The sequence below is a fragment of the Amblyraja radiata genome, chromosome 10 (genome assembly GCF_010909765.2).
Source record: "Amblyraja radiata isolate CabotCenter1 chromosome 10, sAmbRad1.1.pri, whole genome shotgun sequence".
NCBI classification, from domain to species: Eukaryota; Metazoa; Chordata; class Chondrichthyes; order Rajiformes; family Rajidae; genus Amblyraja; species Amblyraja radiata.
In genome coordinates, this window is record NC_045965.1 from 31,758,051 (window position 1) to 31,773,246 (window position 15,196).

General features: G+C 40.4%; 1 protein-coding gene across 1 annotated transcript in view; it reads right to left on the minus strand.

The window, feature by feature from the left end:
- The window catches only part of negr1 (neuronal growth regulator 1), a 390,630-nt gene that overhangs the window by 159,660 nt on the left and 215,774 nt on the right, over positions 1-15,196 (minus strand). Inside the window, exon 2 of the mRNA XM_033028493.1 lies at positions 5,216-5,448. Within this exon, the coding sequence (XP_032884384.1) occupies positions 5,216-5,448 (233 nt within the window). The remainder of the gene's footprint in view (positions 1-5,215; positions 5,449-15,196) is intronic.

Genomic DNA, 15,196 nt, shown 5'->3' on the forward strand with positions numbered 1-15,196 from the left:
AGAGCATAGCGGTGCAGAAAAATATGGTAACATTGGAATATCAATCAATAATCACTGCTTGAATTGTTCTGAATGAATGTAGGTAGGAGGGCACTTCTGAGCAGGAAAAGGAAGTGAGAACAATAGGTGCATTTGATTGCATTCTTTAAAAGAAACTCCAGGATGAAATTGACATCAAACTATCACCACAAGAATACACAAAAGGAAAATCAAGTCCTCAAAAGCACATATGTAGCATCACATCCAAGAACAATTTTGGATTTTTCATGATTATATAAGCACCAGGAGGCTGATTTCTTGTCTTAAACTCAGTGGTAATGATAGTTATCTAACTATTATTCCTCCTCGTGTGTAGGAAAGAACTGCAGATGCTGGTATAAACTGTAGATGGACACAAAATGCTGGAGTAACTCAGCAGGACAAGCACCATCTCTGGAGAAAAGGAATGGGTGACATTTCGGGTCGAAGAAGGGCCTCGACCCAAAACGTCACCCATTCCTTCTCTTCAGCTAAGCTGTCTTGCCGTTACTCCAGCACTTTATGTCTATTATTCCTCCTCAGTAGATTATCACTCAGATTCATTGCATTGTCTCTTACTCCAATGATTACCTTTTAAGAGCTCTAAAGTGTCGAACCACTTTTTAAAAATCATGGCTCCTTTTCTTCTAAAATCTGTATGCTTTTAAACACAAGCTTGGGGTCGTGAAAACTTTCCTTGATTTTGATGATTTTCTTTTCAATTCTTTACAACTTGTAATGGCTTCAAAGAATCACAGAATTGTTACAACTCAGGAGGACATTTAGAGCCTCAAAGCCAGGCTAGTTTGTTTAACTGCAACAGGTAGTCCTACCCCCTGATTCTGCCCCTGTACCACTGCAATGTTGTTTCATTCAAACAGCAAGCAAATTTATATCAAACTTACTTCACCTTCATGTAGCAGGCTATTTGTGTAAAAATATTTGTATTCCTGGCCCCTCTGCTTCTTAATCCAGCCATACTAAATCTATAATGTAGGAAAGAACTGCAGATGCTGGCATAAACTGTAAACACAAAATGCTGGAGTAACTCAGCGGGACAGGCCACTTCTCTGGAGAGAAAGAATGGGCAAAGTTTCGGGTCGAGACCCTTCTTCAGATTGACCAGTAACTGAAAACTGATTATTTTCAATCAGTACGTTAAGACCAGTTGTGACTTTGAACATTTTAATGAAATTATCTTTCAACTTTCCCTGCCCTAAGAAGTACGATCTCAATGTCTTCATTGTATTTATATGACTGAAGGTCCTATTCCCTAGAATATTCTGGGAAATCTTTCTGCAATTCCTCTGACATACAGTGTAACATACAGTGCTTATAGAAAACTTCAGGAAGATGCAGAGGTGGGTACAATTACAAATTATAAAATCATTTGAAAAGTTACATGAATAGAATAGGTTTAAAGAGATACTGGCCAAATGCAGACAAATGGGACTAGCTCAGATGGACATCTTGGACTGCATGAATGAGTTGGGCTGAATGGCCTGCTTCCACGATGAATAATTGAGGCTCTTCTTATATCTTTAATGCCAATTCTGACATCAGAAAAGGTACTGAAATTTGGAATTCCATGCTTTAAAATAATAATTATTGTGGTTTGTTCTCCCTTAAAAAGCCTGATGCCTTCACAGATGGCAGCTGCTCTTCGAGATAGTCAGCTGCCATTGATTCACATACTGACTCAAGGATGTGTTTTGAGAGGTCTGCCGGCTATGATGTACCAAAAAAAAATCCAGGGGGTGAATTTTTAAAGATAAAAGCAATGTTCCTAGGGCTCATTTTTATTCAAACATTGAAACAGAAAACAATGGAAATACTTGGCAAGCTGACAGTAACTAAGAGACAGAGGCATTGCTTCAGTTAACAAGAAATTCCATCTTTTCTGTTTATACTTCAGATTTTCAGCACCTGCAGCCTTTGAATTTTAGATTAACTCAAATTGATGACTGCAAATTTTGATTAATTGCAGTTTACTACTTTCTCTGCAACACACAGGCAACCTCCATGTTACAGAAATTCACAATACAGACAATTTTCTAGGAACGCAACCACCTCGTTCCCTGAAAAACTGGTGTTGCCCATACTCCTTGTTTGATTGTAAGTTATTTAATGAGGTCACATATTGTGATATCCGATGAAATTATTGTCATTGAGTAATTAAAACGTGCCCATAGGTTTATTGTGTTATTCCATGCACAAAGTGCAATGGGGAAATAAAACCCATCCCAGGAAACTGTAACACTAAGTACCAATTTCCCTGAGAACGTGTTTTAACAGGAAATGAGTGAAATACTTTTTAACAGTTGCATAGTACTTTTGATGCAAACATCTATGAAAAAACAAGAACAAATAGTATTTTTTCTAAGCAAATGATTCTACTTGTAAATCCTAAGATCCCATGTTAATTCTGAGTCACAAATTCATAGTCATTACAGAATATCAAATACATGATGGCAACAATTCAATCCCATACACTTGCTCTTTCCATATAGCCCTGATTATTTACCCATTATGTCACTGCCTGCCATTCTGAAAAGGACCCGTTTACTCCTACTCTTTGCTTCCTGTCTGCCAGCCAGTTCTCTATCCACATCAATACAAAAAGAAGTATGTTGGATAATATCTGTGTGAATTAATTGACTGTTTTTGAAATACAGAAGGAGCAGGATTGATAGCTAATGACTATTCTCATACAATGAATATTTCCTGCATTAAAGCAAAAAAATAGGATTGGTTCACACTGTGCCTAAAAAGTCACTGCTGTGCAAATGCAATAATAACTAAAAGAAAGATAAGGCAAACTGTTGCATTGTGGATTCATATGAAAAGTAACATCGATATCGGGTATCTAATTAGAAACTTGCGCATCCACGCTTTTATAGAAACATAGTAAATAGGTGCAGGAGTAGGCCATTCGGCCCTTCGAGCCTGCACCGCCATTCAGTATCCTGTACCTGCCTTCTCTCCATACCCCCTGATCCCTTTAGCCACAAGGGCCACATCTAACTCCCTCTTAAATATAGCCAATGAACTGGCCTCAACTACCTTCTGTGGCAGAGAATTCCACAGATTCACCACTCTGTGTGAAAAATAGTTTTCTCATCTCTGTCCTAAAAGACTTTCCCCTTATCCTTAAACTGTGACCCCTTGTTCTGGACTTCCCCAACATCGGGAACAATCTTCCTACATCTAGCCTGTCCAACCCCTTAAGAATTTTGTAAGTTTCTATAAGATCCCCCCTCAATCTTCTAAATTCTAGCGAGTACAAGCCAAGTCTATCCAGTCTTTCTTCATATGAAAGTCCTGCCATCCCAGGAATCAGTCTGGTGAATCTTCTCTCTACTCCCTCTATGGCAAGAATGTCTTTCCTCAGGTTAGGAGACCAAAACTGTACACAGTACGCCAGGTGTGGTCTCACCAAGGCCCTGTACAACTGCAGTAGAACCTCCCTGCTCCTATACTCAAATCCTTTTGCTATGAATGCCAACATACCATTTGCTTTCTTCACTGCTTGCTGCACCTGCATGCCTACTCATGAAGAAGGGTTTCGGCCCGAAACGTCGCCTATTTCCTTCGCTCCATAGATGCTGCTGCACCCGCTGAGATTCTCCAGCATTTTTGTGTACCTTCTGCCTACTTTCAATGACTGGTGCACCATGACACCCAGGTCTCGTTGCATCTCCCCTTTTCCTAATCGGCCACCATTCAGATAATAGTCTACTTTCCTGTTTTTGCCACCAAAGTGGATAAGCTCACATTTATACACATTATACTGCATCTGCCATGCATTTGCCCACTCACCCAGCCTATCCAAGTCACCTTGCAGCCTCCTAGCATCCTCCTCACAGCTAACACTGCCCCCCAGCTTCGTGTCATCCGCAAACTTGGAGATGTTGCATTCAATTCCTTCGTCCAAATCATTAATATATATTGTAAATAGCTGGGGTCCCAGCACTGAGCCTTGCGGTACCCCACCAGTCACTGCCTGCCATTCTGAAAAGGACCCGTTTACTCCTACTCTTTGCTTCCTGTCTGCCAGCCAGTTCTCTATCCACATCAATACTGAACCCCCAATACCGTGTGCTTTAAGTTTGCATACTAATCTCTTATGTGGGACCTTGTCGAAAGCCTTCTGAAAGTCCAGATATAACACATCCACTGGTTCTCCCTTATCCACTCTACTAGTTACATCCTCGAAAAATTCTATAAGATTCGTCAGACATGATTTACCTTTCATAAATCCATGCTGATTTTGTCCAATGATTTCACCACTTTCCAAATGTACTGCTATCCCATCTTTAATAACTGACTCTAGCATTTTCTCCACTACCGATGTTAAACTAACTAGTCTGTAATTCCCCTTTTTCTCTCTCCCTCCCTTTTTATAAAGTGGGGTTACATTAGCTACCCTCCAATCCTCAGGAACTACTCCAGAATCTAAAGAGTTTTGAAAAATTATCACTAATGCATCCAGTATTTCTGAGTTATGCTACTTTTGAGTTTAAACTTCAATCAAACCATATTTAAGCTGAGGTTCCTGTGCAGAATTGATCTAATTTGCAGTGCACATGCAGGTTTGCCTAAATAACAAATGTAACTACATGTCAAAGTGCTATATAAATGTAAATTATTCTTTGTCCAACTGTATGCAATTTCTGATGTAATCCTTGAGCACCTTAATTGTTAGTTCAATGTAGCTCTTTAGGTTAATCCATTAAATTAACTGCTCAGCTTGAATTCTATCCATACAGATGTGGTTCAGTTTTTAACTGTGCTGAATTATCTAATCTTACTGGAAGCAGTAAGCAATCAGAATGTTAATGCTGGCCGCAGTGCTAGGAAAGGAAAAGATTCCCCTGGGTCTGATCTTTTGAGCATTACCACATGACCATTGGTACAGATTTGAGTGAGGATGAAATAACCCTCAGTTATCTTTTATAGCATTTAAATTAAAGAAGGAAGACAATGTTCTTCCACTGGCACCAAAAGCCAATGGATTTTTATCTCAGAAATCAGCTTTAGAAAAGGGAAGAATATTGAGTAAATAAAGCATGTCCATAGGCAATTAACATTGCATATTTCTGAACTACCAAATGCTTAATATAATCCTTGGTCTTTCTGTGATTTTTGATGGATTCATGCTTTGTTGCATCCCTCACAATGTTTCCATGTTTCTTACCTTGCACTATCAAATGCATTTGCAAAGTCTTGGGATTATATTGGGTCTGGACTGAACAGGTGAATGGGCCATCATCAGTGACTTCAACCTTCTGAATCTGAAGACTATATTCTCGTTTAGTGCTTGACACGATTGAAACCCGCGGGTCCACGGACCATTTGTCGTTCCCCGCAAAGATGATGCTGGACCGGTTCAACCATGCTCCCTTCGAAGTACCATCTTCAAGATAGCATCTATAAATATTGAAAGAAATCAACATGTTTAATTTTCCATGAGTACAAATTAATTCATTTTGTTTTCCTTTTTAACAAATCTCACGCCTAATCTCACGAGTCAGCTCACATTTGAGAGCTGGATCTACATTGTCAGATCATCATCTCCAGGAACAATGTGGTAAGTTGCAGTGTAATGCTTCCTCCACTCAACAGAATAACGTATTAATCATAATACAAGGCTTAACTGCTGTGACAAAGGCTTGCTATTGTCAGTTATCAGTATACTTTGGACAGTTTGGTCCGTTTGAGACAAGAAAACTCAATTTTCCATCTAAGCTTTTTAGCTAACATACTTTAGTTTACTTTAGAGATACAGCACGGAAACAAACCCTTTGGCCCACCGAGTCCCTGCCGTCCAGCGATCACCCCATACACTACCACTATCCTACACACTAGGGACAACTTATAAGTTTTACCGACGCCAATTAACGTACAAACCTGCTTGTCTTTGAAGTGTGGGAGGAAACCAGAGCACCAGGAGAAAACCCACGTGGTCTCCCACAGGGAGAACGTATAAACTGCATACAGAGAGCACCCGTAGTCAAGAACAAACCCGGGTATCTGGTGCTGTAAGGTAGCAACTCTACTGCTGCCCCACTGTGCCACCCTAAATACTCTGCAGTTCTTTATCTTATTTGTATGATTTTGGGTTTAATTTCAATTTTGGGGCTAATGCAAATAAATCCATTGTGAATAAGCTGATATTGATAAAATCACCAATTGCGTGAAAACAAGCTTTTCCCATTTAGTGGCAGCAATTTAGTCAATTCAATTAGATAGGAAGTAAAAATGAATTGATAATAACAACAATACATCTCATGGCATTGAGTTTATCTGCCTGATATACTGAGCATGCTCTGCCAACACAATCTGCCATTCCTTCAGAGAAATGGGATGAAAACTAGGAAACCCTCATGATTTACGAGGACCTTTAGGGTATTATTTGCAATGTTACTTTCCACCGCGATTAACATTTTTAGCCTATGACAGAACAAAGTGTATTTGAGCTTGTTTCCATATCATTAAAACAGGGAAATAATAGAGAAAACAAATTAAATTTCTGCAGTCTGAATGTTCTGTATAAAAAAGCTAATGTTTTGCTAAGATTGTGATTTTGAATGTTAAGAACTAATGCAATAGATGATAAAATGCCATGCAGAATTAGGAATGATTGTTCATGAGCTCCTGAAACCATGGAAAATTCTTACTAGGGAAGGTAGTCAGATAAGAATAGACAATCCAGAAAATATAGTTAATTAGTTTTGTGTAATTCATTTTTAGTGTACAAAGGAAACTGGACGAGATGTTTCCTTAAAATGCAGTTTAATTGGATAAGGTGTAGGATGGAAGAATGTGGAATAAATTGACCTAATGGAATACTTTCTTGTAACAGGATCCACTCACCCAATTTCACAAAAGTTAATTATAACAGACAGATAATCAGAGTTCACAAATACACAATTTCCGCAGGAATGCATCCTGTGAATGTTGTTTCAAGCAGAGGACACTGGGACTGTGAATCAGCCCATATACACTTTCTTGTGTTTATCTTTGAAAAAAAGAAATAATTGTCCAAACATAAATTATGTTTAAATATATCCTAAAGCATTATATAATTTTTTTTCTGTTCAATTTTGGATGAGAAAGAATGCTGGCTAGGATTCCAGTAACATTTATCACTCTTTTGAGTTCTTATGTGGGAATACTTTATTCCTCTACGCAAGGAGGGGAGATCTCAGTCTGAGATTTAAAGCAATGCAGCTCTTCATCAACGTGACACAAAGTGCTAGTTTGTATTCTCCGCCATTCCTGTTACTATAGGCTCCTGCTGAAGTCCTACAGGAACCTGCTGAATGATGGTGCCACGAAATGCAACTGCATAATACTTAATTTCTCCAGCATTATTCAACTGAAAATTTATTATTTTTCTGGTAGGAAACATGATTTATATCAAAGTTTTCCCCAACTCTGCCCTACTCAAGAGATTGATCAGTCTGGATATCTTCCATCTCCCACCTCCCCATCTAATGCATCAAATATTTCTCCCTCCTCACCTCCAAACCAAGGCGTTAGTTGGTCGTGATTCTTCCTAACACCGTTCGCCAACGTAGAGTATTGATTGGATTGAACTTTATGATTTTCAGACCCAAGGCACCAATCTGTTCAATTCTCCAACATCCCCCTCCCTTACCAACCTAGTTTACCTGTCATTGATCAATTAAGATGATCCACTAACACCCCCCATAAACAAAGTATAGGTCACGTTTACCCCATCCCAACCCTTAATTATATAAAACCCTGGATAGGTCAACGATAACCAGTTCTCACGATGAATCCCCTCCCTTGGTCCCTAGGAACATTTTCGTTAAATTATGGCAGAGGATAGACCTGTATTAAAATGATAATGTGCCTGCCTCAGTCTAGTCAATGAAATGGCACCTATCAATGAAAATACATTTTTGGCCCTTGACCTTCCAGGTTATTAACCCAAGAGGTCCGTTGGCGGTGGTATGTGGACAGAAATTCAGTCCTGACTCCATGGTAATGTTGGACCATGTCACAGCTGATCCAAGTGGGTGGAGTCAGGACTGAAACAGGTATATCGACTAGAATAGGAGCTTGGAGGTTGGAACTGGCAGGAATTTCTGTCCTATTCCACTGCAACTCATTAAAAGGGAGATTGGTCCAAGCCTAACATAATTTTGGTGAGGATTGGTATGGACACCTCACATTCCTTCCAAGGTCAGTTAGTTTCTCACCTCAACCCTCAAACTTGCTGGAAATTTCAAAGATCTCTGAAATCACCGCAGTGACCTTGGAAACTGAAGTTGAATCTGAGGATTTTCTTAGAACACAGTACAGTCTTCGGCCCCCTATATTTGTGCCGAACATGATACCAAGATGAACAAACCTCATCTGCCTGCACATGATCCATATCCTTTAATTCAGCCCCTGGATTTTCAGTGCTTGGATATTCAAACCATTTTGGAGCTTGAACATGCCCACATTTCTGATTCACTGCACATTAAACAGAAGTTTTCATTTTTGAAACCGTATAAAACAGGTCACATTAGGGAGGTTGCAAAAATGTTGGTTAATAGAGATGATAAATATATTTCTCATGGCATGAAATCTCCCAAAGAACCAAGCAGGGCTTGTTAGAACATTTTACTTTACTTTTGTTTAGCAGATGTGTAAGTAAGTCCACAGTTGGTATTGCCATCATGTGTGTGTTCAGACAATCATCCATCAGTTTGATGACTTACAAAGAGCTTTGTTGCTAAACCAATAATTTACTGAACCAGTGCTTCTGATGGCCAGCCTCACATGCCTGGAGTTACTCTTAGAAAGTCAGGTGCGCTTTGTATTAGCCTTTAACTGCAATGTTCAATAAACACTGCTCATGCTCAAACTGTTAATAAATGTCACTGGCAAAGAAAACTCATTTAGGGGCAAAGTTCAAAAATAAACTGATATTCTTTGACACATTGAATCTGATTTTTTAGAAATCTTGATGGCAAAACTGGCAGTAATCGATATCCTTGCAGTGCAAAATTAGCATCCACCTCTGATTTTACACATCCTTGGTTAAGTACAAAAAATGTGGAAACGGTTGTCAGTAATATTCTGCTTCATCACACAATGCATTGCTCTAGTCATCACAGCCAGCTTTCATCCTGAGCACTGAAATAAAGAACATTTTGATATTTTATCCACTTTTCTCATTGAAAACATTGTTGCCAAGGTTAACATTGCAAATTGAGATACAACTAAGTTTTTAATGGTGTGCTAAGCAATCATTATTACCAATACTTTCTGACTGGAAATCATTTTTTCTGGGCAGTTAAACTCACTCAGGATAATTCTTTCAAAATTCTGATTAAGTTAGATTGCTATTGTTTCCCAATCTTTATTTTGTTCTATGTAAAATGTCTAAAAACAAACTTAAAAGTAGAGCGCTCCTATTTTTTAACTGAGAACTCTAAAATTACAGGCCGTTTTTTTCCTTCACATCAGTGTCAAGTGTTGTCACCTCACCAATGATGCCAACAAATGATGGCTGCCACAATTCAGACATTGGAAGAAATGATCACAGTGAAGTTAGTAAAACATTTCCCTGGGACATTATTTGTGCTCCTCAAGATCCAACCACAAAGAAATCCTATAGTAATTTTATCTTTGAGAAAAGTTATGAGTATAATACACCAAAAGAATAAATAAATGTACTCACATACATTAAAATTGATGAAATGTTCTAAGTAAACACTGTCATTTGTAAAATAATTTTTCAATGGCTAAATGAAGGAGCTTAACCCTGCAAATTTCATGCTCTTTTTAAATAAATTCTGGAGGTCAATGTAATTTTATGTGTGTGCCATGTGTCATAATGCAGTCGTGAATTATACACACACATACTTTGACATATTCAATTACAGGATGCAATTTATTTCTGATTTTCGAGGAGAACTGCAGTCCATCAAAGAGAGGCACGGATTATATACAGAGCAGCTACAAGTGCTATAAATAATGCACTATTGATAACCACTAAAATGTCAGATCATTAACATCTTGCAGTTAACTAAAAAAAATTCCACTACAGGATGCTCTGTTTTTTTTAAATCCTGTGAGCAAATTTGGTGAAATATCTTACTGCCAGCCACAGTCAGTGTAGAGAAGAAGATGGAAGGGAAAAAGCTGAATGGAGCAGTCACTGGCTGTAGCTGAAGAGAAAAGATGCTGTCTGGGCTGCCATGAGGCTAACCATAACACACACACCCAGGTCTGATCACCCTGCGGTGGGCCTGCCTCAACTGAGGGTGTCTTGTGATAAAAGGCCGAAACACCCAGTGACGTTGAGGTACACAACTGAAGATGTGTCTGATTGGTAGCGAAATCACCTAATGGTCATCCCCAAGAATACCAAATGTCAATTGTAGTGAAAAACCTTAGGGATTGTAACATCCAGTCCTACTAATCAATCAATTCAAAAGTATATCACAGACATACATGGACTGTAAAGAAAAAGCCACAGGTCTGTGTTTATGGCCCTGGTTAATAACTGTAGCTGTACCTGTGTAGGAATTTTTATTTCTATTTAAATTGTAAGAATGAGTAATTCTCAAATAAAAGACGTTCAGATTGTGATAAAATATATACCCCACCTTATGGAAATTTAGTTTGAATATATAATCTATCTTTTTATTTCAGATTCATATCTGATTGTGATATAATTTTCTAGCAGTTGAAATTTTGTTACAGGAATTTGGTTTGAGATGCAGAGTTGAGGAGTCAGGAAAAATCAGTCACCCTTTGAGTATCCCTTTGAAGATAACAGCAACTGAGAAAGTTAAATCTGATTAAACAGATGGAATTGTTACGGTAAGCTCATGTCAAGGAAGGAACTGCAGATGCTGGTTTACACCAAAGATGGACACAAATTGCTGCAGTAACTCAGCGGGATAGGCAGCATCTTTGGAGAGAAGGAATGGGTGCATTTCGGGTCTAGATAGAAACATAGAAATTAGGTGCAGGAGTAGGCCATTCGGCCCTTCGAGCCTGCACCGCCATTCAATATGATCATGGCTGATCATCCAACTCAGTATCCCGTACCTGCCTTCTCTCCATACCCTCTGATCCCCTTAGCCACAAGGGCCACATCTAACTCCCTCTTAAATATAGCCAATGAACTGGCCTCAACTACCCTCTGTGGCAGAGAGTTCCAGAGATTCACCACTCTCTGTGTGAAAAAAGTTTTTCTCATCTCGGTTTTAAAGGATTTCCCCCTTATCCTTAAGCTGTGACCGCTTGTCCTGGACTTCCCCAACATCGGGAACAATCTTCCTGCATCTAGCCTGTCCAACCCCTTAAGAATTTTGTAAGTTTCTATAAGATCCCCTCTCAATCTCCTAAATTCTAGAGAGTATAAACCAGGTCTATCCAGCCTTTCTTCATAAGACAGTCCTGACATCCCAGGAATCAGTCTGGTGAACCTTCTCTGCACTCCCTCTATGGCAATAATGTTCTTCCTCAGATTTGGAGACCAAAACTGTACGCAATACTCCAGGTGTGGTCTCACCAAGACCCTGTACAACTGCAGTAGAACCTCCCTGCTCCTATACTCAAATCCTTTTGCTATGAAAGCTAACATACCATTCGCTTTCTTCACTGCCTGCTGCACCTGCATGCCTACTTTCAATGACTGGTGTACCATGACACCCAGGTCTCGCTGCATCTCCCCTTTTCCTAATCGGCCACCATTTAGATAATAGTCTGCTTTCCTGTACGTCTTTGGGATAATTGGACACCGAATAGTGAAGAGTGAAGACGACCTCCTTCGATCGCCTTCGACCTCCCTTCGACCTCCGTTCGACTATGCTGAAGACTATCTACATTCGATTACCTTTGACTGCCCTCGATTACTTACGAATAACATGCCGACCTACTACGACCTACTTCGACTAAACCTACGAGTAAAAAACGTATCGATTCTTTCCATGGCGACCTTTTTTTACTCATGGGCATTTTTCAACATGTTGAAAAATACGCCACGACCTAGCTGAGGCCTCGAGTATGTGGTCTATCGGTAGCAGTGATCCCTGCTCTTCTTTATCCCCCAGGGTTGCATCCTCAGCCCCCTACTGTACTCCCTGTGCACACATGACTGTGTGGCTAGGTTCAGCTCCAACTCTATAATCAAGTTTGCTGATGACACTGTGGTGGTGGGCCTGATCACTGAAAATAATGAGAAGGCCTACCGGGAAGAGGTGGCTGATCTGGCACTCTGATGTCAGGACAACAGCCTCCTCTTGAATATCAAAAAAACTAAGGAGCTGATCGTGGACTATAGGAGGGCACAACATCCGAGGACCTACACACCACTGAAGATAAATGGGGATACTGTGGATAGGGTGAGCTGCTTTAAATACCTGGGAGTCCACATCTCAGAGGATCTGACATGGACATCACACGCTGCTGCACTGGTGAGTAAGGCAAGGCAGCGCCTTTACCACCTCAGGCAATTGACGAAATTCAGAGTGTTCTCCAGTGCTTCTACTCAGCGGCTGTGGAAAGCATCTTGTCCAGAAACATCACAATCTGGTTTTGGAACTGCTCTGCCCAGGACAAGAAGACTCTGTTTCTTGATTCCTCTGCTCTGGATAAACAACTGTGCATCTACCCTATCTATTCCCCTCATGATTTTATACATCATTATAAAATCATCTCTCATCCTCCTCGGCTCCAAGGAATACAGTTCTAGCCTGTCCAACCTCTCCCTATAGATCAGGCTGTAGCGGCACCGAACGTGGTGAATAAACATTTGCTTTATTCTGACATAATAGGTTCAAAATACATACACGTTTGGTCCCCTCTAACATATTGTCATTGCTGCTGCAGCTGAGCGAGGGTGTTGTCTCGAGCTCAGCTACCTGTCAACTGGATTGATCTCAAGGTGAGATATGCTTATATAGCAGGACACTCCCCTTAACCCCATGACGCCACACGATAGCCCTCGTAGCCACTGACGAGGGTTCGACCGCAAGTGGTCTGACTATCAGCTGATGCCACAAGGCAGTCAAGTCCTAGCAACATCCTCGTAAATCTTCTCTGCACTCTATACCGCTTAACAACATATTTTCCATAAAAGGATGATCAAAACTGAACATAATAATCCAACGTAGACAAAAATGCTGGAGAAACTCAGCGGGTGAGGCAGCATCTATGGAGCAAAGGAAATAGGCAACGTTTCAGGTTGAGACCCTTGTTCAGACAATAATCCAACTGTGGCTTCACCTGCGCATTGTACTGCTTGAACCTAAAATCCCAACTTCCATACTTAATACTCTGAATGATGAAGGCCAATGTGCTGAAAGCCTTCTTGACCACCTTATCCACCTGTGATGCCACTTTCAAGAAATTATGAAATTTTACTTTGCTCTACAACACTCCCCGGAGTCCTGCCATTTACCGTGAAGGTCCTGCTCTTGTTATACTTCCCAAAATGCAACACCACACATTTATCTGCAATAAACTCCATTAACCATTCCTCTGCCCACTTGCCCAAATGAACAGGAACTTGCTATAACCATTGATAACCATCTTTACCATCTATAATACCGTTCACTTCAGTGTAAACATTCTAATCATGATAGACATAAAATACTGAAGTAACTCAGTGGGACAGGCAGCATCTCTGGAGAGAAAATAGCTGGGAGGCAGGTAGTATAGAGAAAACTGGGACTCTGCTGAAGGATTGGATAGGTTGGAAGAGGGGGCAGAGAAGTGGCAGATGAATATAGTGTAGCAAAGTGTGGAGTCGTGCATTGTGGTAGTAGGAATAAAGGCGTAGATTATTTTCTAAATGGGGAGACGATCCAAAAATCGGATGTGCAAAGGGAAATGGGAGTGCAGGATTCCCAAAAAGTTAATCGGTGAAAGTTAATCGCAAATTGAATCGGTAGTAAAGAAAGCAAACGCAATGCTACCATTTATTTCGAGAGGGATTGTATACAAAAACAGGGATTATTGCTGAGGCTATATAAAGCGCTGGTTAGGTCGCATTTAGAATATTGTGAGCAATTTTGGGCACGATATCTGAGGAAGAATGTGATTGCTCAGGAGAGGGTCCGTAGGCGGGTTGCAAGAAATGATCCAAGGAATGAGTAGGTATATGATGAGCATTTGATGGCACTGGGCATGTACTCGCTGGATTGTAGAAGAATGAGGGGGGACCACATTGAAATGCACAGAATAGTGAAAGGCTTGGATAGAGTGGATGTGGAGAGGATGTTTCCACTAGTGGGAAAGCCTAGGACTAGAGGTCATAGCCTCAGAATTAAAGGATGTTCTTTTAGGAATGAGATGAAGAGGAATTTCTTTAGTCAGAGGGTGGTGAATCTGTGGAATTCTTTGTCACAGAAGGCTGTGGATGTCATGTCAGTGGATATATTTAAGGCAGAGATAGATTCTTGATTAGTACAGTTGTCAGAGGTTATGGGGAGAAGGCAGGAGAATATGGTTAGGAGGGAGAGATAGATCAACCATGATTGAATGGCGGAGTAGACTTGATGGACCGACTAAATGACCCTATACTTCTCCTATCACTTATGATCTTATGATTTTACTGTAGCCAACTAACTTACCAACTCACACATCTTAGGGATGTGGGGGAAACTGGAGGACCTGGGGGAAACCCATGCAGTCACAGGAAGAATGTGGAAACACCGCACAGACAGCACACGGGGACAGCACCCGGGTCTCTGGCACTGTGAGGCAGCAGCTCTACCAGCTGCACCACTGTTCCACAGATTTGGAAGCCATTACATGTTGCTCAAAGCTTAAATGGAAATATTTTTTTAATATATCATTTGAAAAATGTTTCCATGCCAGAAAGATGCATTAAGCTGAAAGCATGCTGTGGGCCAGCTAATGTTTTTTAAAATCTAAGATAGATCCAAAGTACTGTGCATAAGATAAGAGGCCCTGCATCTTTCACAACCATAAAGAGTTTTCATTATTTCAAGACGAGCAAGATGGGTAAGTTACTGATTGTGCATGTGGGGAGTGGTGGGCAGATGCTCGTGTTGGGGAGCTGGTTAGTGGGTAGAACCATCAGGATTTCCTTTAGGACTTCATGTATGTTGATAGAGAATGACTCTGGGCAACACGGAGTATCCAGGATAGGGAGTGTTCGGGCAAAAATGGAGGA